Source organism: Physcomitrium patens, chromosome 26 (genome assembly GCF_059467195.1).
Source record: "Physcomitrium patens ecotype Gransden chromosome 26, ASM5946719v1, whole genome shotgun sequence".
Lineage (NCBI taxonomy): Eukaryota > Viridiplantae > Streptophyta > Bryopsida > Funariales > Funariaceae > Physcomitrium > Physcomitrium patens.
Genome location: NC_143435.1, coordinates 9,338,519 through 9,346,308, shown reverse-complemented (window position 1 = coordinate 9,346,308; position 7,790 = coordinate 9,338,519). Strand labels below are relative to the sequence as shown.

Sequence of the window (7,790 nt, the reverse complement as noted above, 5' to 3'; positions counted from 1 at the left end):
TTTAAAGATGTTTATATTATTTATTTATTTCATTTACTTTAATTTGAGGTATTTATGTATATAAAAAATAAATAGAAGTGTCTACTATAAAAGCACTATTAAAACTAAAAAAATTACTACCTTCTTATCATTTATCTTTATTTTTCTACTACATCTTTCTACTAGATTCTTTTATAATAACATCCATATTTTTATTTTTTAATATATATTCGTGTTACTACATAATAGCATTATACTTTTATAAAAACAAAAAGTAAAAAATCTAAGAATATTTGGATGTATAACTTATTTACATATATTGAAGGAGCAATAATCAAAATTTGATAGTAAAAAAAAGAAGTGCAACTTTGATGGATACAATACCAAGAGCAAGGCTCATCAAGTATATGATTATGTAAGAATAAGGATAATTATAAGTTTAGATGTTATCTTTAATGAATCAAAAATAGGATATTAATATCATAATGATAAAATTAATGATGTAAATCTTCTAGTTATCAATTCCAAATTCCACTTGAAATATTAAAGCATCTCCATACTACTAGAAGTCAATCAAATTTTATTATTATATACTTATTAACATCTCTTGATTTGCTTTCCAAAGTTGGTCAACTCTCTATACAAAGAAGAATAGACAATTATGGATAGTTATTAATAATATTATGAGACAATTGGCTACTAAGTGTATATGCAAAAATAGATTGTAGCAACTATTTTGAAGTAATCAAGGATAAAAACTGGAAAGAAGTTATGCAATAAAAAGTTCAAGATATTAAGAAAAATAAAACATAGGAGGTTTGTGACTTACCACTTAGAAAGAAGTCCATAACTACTAAATAGATCTTTAAAAAGAAAACAAGAGCTTCAAATATTATTGATAAATACAAGGCTTGAATTGTGGCACAAGTTTTTAAACAAAGAGAAAAAGAATATTTTTTTGAGATACTTGCACTTATCATATTTTGGAATACTATGAAAAAATAGATATAGTCTTAGCGACTTCTTAAGAATGGAAACTAAAATAATATGATATTAATACAACATTTCTATATGAAATATTAAAAGATGAAGTATTTATGATTATTCTACCTAAATTTGAAGGATATAGAAGCAAAAGATATGTATGCAAATTTAAACAAGTATTATATAGTCTTCAATATTTTCTTTATGCTTGATATAGAAGAATTGACAAGCATTTGCTAAGTATAGAACTAAACAAATTATCAATAAATTTTAATTTTTATATTTGATATTACAAAGATAAATATATAATTATTTTGTTGTATGTAGATGATTTAATTATTATAGGTAATAATCATGAAGAAATTAATAGAATTTAAAGAAAATTGCTATTTGAATTCAAAATAAAAAAATATGGAACTAGTAAAGAATTATTTTTGAATTAAATTTGAATGCACTAAAAAAAGATTTACTTTTCATTAAAAAAAAACTATATCAATATTATGCTTGATAGATTTGGTATAGTGAATTGCAATCTCAATAAAATTCTTATAAAAAAAATTAAAAAAGAAAATCAGTGAAGAATTGATTGATAATATGGATTAATATAGAGTTATCAAAAGTCTGTTTTATTTATCAAATATGGGGCATCTTGGTATAAGCTTTGTAGTAAATTGTATTAGGAAATATTGCATTGTACCTCAAAAAACACATTGAGAAAGAGAAATGTATATTTTATGCTATCTAAAAGGAATTGCAAAACTAATAATTTATTATTTAAAAAAAAAAAAAAAAAAAAAAAAAAATGATTACTTATATTGATGAAAATTGAGAGCAAGACGAAGATTTTTGCAGATTTATTTTAAGACTCATATGTAAAACTAAAAACTTTCTACTTGACTAGAGTTTAAAGTTACAAAGCATAGTTGTTTTATCAATTATTGAGACCAAATATAGAGTGTTATTTGAATTAGCAAGGGACAAAATATGGCTTTGAAGATTATTCAAAGATTTACATATTCTTTCCAACAAAGTAACTTCAATCATGAGTGATAATCAAGCATGTGTTAAATTCGTGGCAAATCTAATATTATATGCTAGAACAAACAATATTAAAATGTACTTCCACTTTATTCAAGAAAAAACTTGACTTGGTCATGTCCAAGTATCATACATTTCAGTTGAATAACAATTGTTTGCCATACTTACTAAGCCTATCCATAAAGCATAATATTTTGTATTAAGAAAAGATATAAGTTTGAAACTATTTTCCTCTTCAACATCATCCAGATGTTGAATTTTTGATCTACACCTCCATACAATACTTATATGTTAAATTTATCAACTAGGTTTTCACTACATATTGTCATAAAATGTACATATTCATTTCTATATCTATGTAATAAGTTCTTAGATTTGATACATGTGGCTATAGTCATATGTTGATAGCCAATAATATTAATTTTTACAAATATTAATATATACTAGTAATTGAAAGATTTTATTTCTTGTCTCCATCTTGTGCTAAAACTCTATAACTTCATAAAAAAAGGGTTTTTTACCACTAACAATCTATTAACAATCTCTTTTCTTACAAATTCAATTTTAAGTGGTAATTGAGGTATTAAAACATTAGATGACTCATATAGAAGAGAACTTATATTATTAAAGAGAAGTTCTTCATACGAGATATTTTCTTCACTTGTTAAGAACTCATAAATCCCGCACCTCCAAATCTCTCGCTAATGAGAGCTTTTCGAATCACTAAATTACAAACTCCACTCCCAACTTAATACCAATACAGGCGCAATAATTTTCTGGTTTATTGAGTACCAAACAAATGAGACATGTAATCACAACATTGATGCGATGTCTGTATTGAATGGTTCTTTGGTAACACTACATTGTTAAGCGTTGAGATGTTGAGGTAGTAGGGTTTCTAATTGCACAGCAGAGCATCTGTAAAGCATTTTATTGGGGCAAATCTTGTAGAATCTTGTACATTCTGAAGTCGCACCGCAATTGTGAACATTTTGTGGTTTAAATAATCCTTCTATGCCCAACTTACAAAATCTGATCGTTGTAATCGAACAGAAGTTTAACTGATGTACTAAGTCGACACACGTTGGGGATCCGTTGCACGATTAAATGGAGCATCTACCGAAGATTGCATCAGTATTTGTGACCAAACTGTAGTCAGAAACACGATCATGTCGAACAGCCACCATTTAGATACATACAAGTCATGACATAGCGACAAAAAAAAAAACTAAACTAACATGTTGAATTCATAGCAGAAATAAAAGACTAGTAGACATTTTGAAATAAACTTGGACACTTCTTCTTGATAAATACAAAAATTAAGCATCTTTGGCCATTCTAGCTCGTAGTTGCTTTAGTTAAATTTGGAAGGAGATAATACGCTAATAACCTCTCGTTTGTATTGTTGAGAGTGCTTGAAAAGAGCAGACTTAGTCCCCAATAGCCCAAGAAATTTAACCGCAGTTCTGTAATTTAGTCCGAAGAACTCAAACACACAAAAGATGCGTTTGATTCTTCACGAACTCAAGGTTGTATAGCTGTTCAGTTTGCAGAGTATACGTTGCTACATATTATACAGGAATTTACACGACTCAAAGACTTCAAATATTAATCCTGAAAAAAATAAAACAACCATCCAGTGCATTCACGGCGATGAGTTTGAACTACTCTTCAATACCAACTCACCCAAAACCTCAAATACCAAAACTAGAAGCAGCCATTGATACTAAGAATGAACCTCAGAAATAAAACTTTCATCACAGATTTTTAATCTAGAAACCATGCCAAATACATGTTCTTTTTTACTTCTTTTCTTCTTCCTCTTTTTTTTCAACAATATAGAATTGAAGAACGAAATTAGGTTTATGATCCAAGTCATAATTATGGAAAAGACTACGATCCAATAAATGATTAGGAGTTCATTGATTCAAGGCATTGATTAAAGGCCTAAGAGAAAGAGATGTAGTAGATGTGTTAATTTTCTAATATGGCATAAATAATGTTGTTCTTTAAATTTTCTATTGGGTCCATTTTAAGAGGCAGGTTTGATAAAAATATTAGAATTTGTGCAAAATAATACTTAATGTAGATATTAAAAAATCAAAAAATATTTGCTTTTTATAATCGGTAAAATAAAGATATGAACTAAAAAAACAAAACTTATAATAAAAGAATTATTTGGTTCATTTCATGACCTCTTTTAACTTTATATTGTATGTAAAGATCAAAGCTCCCAAAATAAGGCTTTTGTTTTCACCAATTGGAAAATCTTGATAATGCTTTTAAACCATGGTCTTTTAAGATAAGCAAAAAAAATAAAATCTTTCTATTGGACTGTAAGTGTACATTCAATCAAATTTAGTGGAAATAATTAATTAAGACCAAACCACTTTTTATCCTTTGAATTTTTTTCTAAATTAGATATTAATTTTATAGGAGTTTATAAATTATTTTTATATTCTTAAAACTTATGACAAAATTTTGAGGTATATATTATATTTAAATAATAAAAAAGTTAGAATGCTATCCATCACATATACTCATTACAATAATGTAATTGGTAGGAACAAAGGCCACAATTATAATTAATAAAAACTTAATGTATAAGATCTCAATTAAAATATTAGTGAATAAAGAATACTTTTTTACTCATTATTATTTTTTTTATCATAATAGAAAAGCCATAGACTTTGCATTCCAAGAAGTAATTCAAAATACAAAAGAAATTTAAATATAAAAACTGTATACAAAAAATCCAACAAACTTTAAGCCAATATATAAATGATTTTATATTTATTATAGGACATGTAGAAAGATAAATGAGCCAAATAATTTATATTCTAAATATCTAATACAAATCATTAGTTTCTAATATTAATTGCAAAAAGTTGCAACATGTTGATAATTTAAAAAATAATGATTAATAGTTATAATAACTTCTAAGCTCTATCAAACAAACTAATATTAATAAGCAAGCATAAGCAAAGAAAATTGATAAATTTCTTAGATTATCTTTTGGTCTAATACAAAAATTTAACATTAAATATAGAAGAAGACCAAACATCAAATTTTAAAAATAAAAGTAGAAAGATCATAGTAATATAAATCTTTGTATATATTTATAGAATATATCGAATATAAATTTAAATGACAAGATTTTGATGGTTTGCAATTTTTGACAACCACATTTGATCACAACAATGTTGTAAATTTCCAGTTTCTTAGTTATGCAATTTAAATTACTTATTGATTTTGTCAAATTTGATTTTTCTGTTGGTGCAAATAAAATTGTTCAAACATTCAAGTGCATGGATGACTGTAAAAGTGATAATAATTGTCCCATAAGCATTTCACTAATATTGAATCTTTATCAGTTTGGCTGTATTCTACAAAAAAAACATAATAAATATCTCATTATTGTGATTTCAATAAGATGTACATTTTGGTAACGATTTTCTCAGAAATTGCACAATTAACTCTGTTTCTTTTTGGGTTGTCGAGAACTTCAGCTCACAAATCCTCACACATTCTATTGCAAACCTACTAAATCTCCTCAGTAAATAAACCACCAACGACAACCAAACATACACATAAAAATACAGAAACTAATATACATATAATATAAAATATTACAGTAACTTCTCAATGCTCTTTTAAAAAACCACTGCCTTACTTTACAACCTTCAAGAAGCTACAGTACAGTTTTTATTACCTCGCCTGCATTATACAACCCAATGAAATAGAATAAAATAAAATACCACGTAGGCACTGGATAAGGTAGTTCACGACCTAAGACCAAAGTCAACTTAAGTCAACGCCGAAAAGTCCACTCCGAAAAGTCAACGTCTCGTCAAAAAGTCTAACCACGGCTTCGTTCATAGTTCGGAGTTCGGCAATCGGATTTATGAAACGGCGGGTGCATTATCATACGATAAAATACAATGATCTGGATAGCCATCCAAGAGGCAACGAAGTGTTCGGTGTACATGGGTAAGTGTCGGTGGAGCGGTCCCCGAGCTCGTCGGCGGGGGGGGGGGGGGGGCATCATGTTCCTTTCATCCAGAAGAGTCGTATTGAGTTGAAGAACACATGAAACAGTGTGTCGGGGAAGAAGAGAAGTGGAAGCCTGGAGAGCCACTGGAGCGTGCAGTTGAAGTTTTGCAACCTTCCATTTCTTCTCGATATATATGTATATACATGTACATATACATATGTGTGTGTGTGCGCGCTCTCTATTTAGATTTGCCATCGCCAGAACCAGCACAAGAGCCGATCACCGCAGATATCGCTGTATTCGCATCCTTGACAATGCCCTTTGCGGCGCTCGTGAGGACATCGCCTCTTTTATGAGGACGTTTCTGCTCCCCTTGACCCATCTGAGGATTTTTTAAGTAAAAAATAAATTAAAATTAAGATTAAAAAAAAAACAAAAAGAAAGGAAAAGAAGAAAAGAAATCAGACTTCCAAGCAAGACGTAAGTGTGGAACCGTCTCACACCATCCAGATGAAACAATTGAATAACGACAAGAACCTTTTATCGGTGGCTGAAAGACTGCTCTACAAGCGATTTAAGACAATATTTACTTTAACAGTAACCTTATATTGCGGTGTTCGAAATAACAAAATACGGTGTCTAAGTTAAAAAAAAAAAATACCAAACTTGGCTTGCTGGTAGCCCATTTCAGCCATACTACAGGAGAGTGGAGGTTTTGAAATTATGCAATAAAGAAATTGCAACACAAGAAGGCAACCGACTGCCCAATACGGACTCTGGACACAATCAACTATGTGTTAAATCAGCTCCTAACCGACAAACTGTAGCAATACTCTGATTAGGAGCGACAGAGTCAATCCGAAACCACGGCAAGTAATGATACCTGGAGGAGAAATCTTACCGACCTGGATGCAGTGTACTGTTGAACAGAAACCGAACACCACGACGCTGTTTCTTTCACAAGCAGAAGCGACGAGGAAGATCGACACAAAGCTTGAAGCGCGTGGAACAGGACAACGAAGAACAACAGGGCTTTGAATTGGAACACTCGACGACACGCAACTTCCTGCAAAATATAACGCGGCAACTAAAGTCCCAATCGACAAAAGCCACACAAGGGCAACACGACTCCACTCTGAGAGTTGTCTGTGCCGAACGGAAAGACAGTTGCGCCTTATAACATTTTACAGACATAGAGAGAGGGATAGGACGAGCTCTGCCGCCGGATAGGCGCAAACAGTGGGATTCAATAAACAAAGAGTTTCCATTGCTTTCATCAAGATTTTATTGATGTGACAGTGTACAGACAAACATTCAAAAGCGTCAGAAACCAAGCTCAGTCGGGATCCCAGCTTCCCGATTCGAGAACACTCGACTGTCTGTGAGAGCATTAAGCTGTGATTTTAAAATGATGTGGGCGGTGAGCACGACAACTTGTAAAGCGCAAATGACATAAATAGTCAATTTATATTTCAGTAGCACACGAGGGTTCTGGACCAAAATGAGGTCCTTACCGCTACTTGCGAGACCTGGAGGTCCACACCCACCCACATTCATCGAATGTTACAACACAGTCATCACCAGCGATGACAGACAAACAGACAGTATCACTGTGGTAATAACTGAGTTAGTTACGTGCACTGTGAGCTGGAAAGGCGGCGTTTTCAGAAGTGAAACAGGAGGCGATGGAACAGAATTTTGATCGACATGGGTCGTCGATCAGGAAGAGAATAAGATTATCACCAGCACTGTTGTTGTGCTCCTCGGATGACGAACTCGATGTAGCTGTCGTCAT

The 7,790-nt window shown here is 31.0% G+C and overlaps 1 protein-coding gene across 1 annotated transcript; it reads right to left on the bottom strand.

Annotated features, from left to right (window-relative positions):
• Positions 1 to 5,586: 5,586 nt before the first annotated feature.
• LOC112277802 (uncharacterized) lies at positions 5,587 to 7,790 on the bottom strand. Its single transcript, XM_090248064.1, has 4 exons — positions 7,631 to 7,790; positions 7,365 to 7,524; positions 6,901 to 7,168; positions 5,587 to 6,377 (listed from the first exon to the last, which is right to left on the bottom strand). The coding sequence occupies exons 1-4, from the start codon at positions 7,788 to 7,790 to the stop codon at positions 6,234 to 6,236; spliced, it is 732 nt and encodes a 243-aa protein (XP_090104190.1). The 3' UTR covers positions 5,587 to 6,233.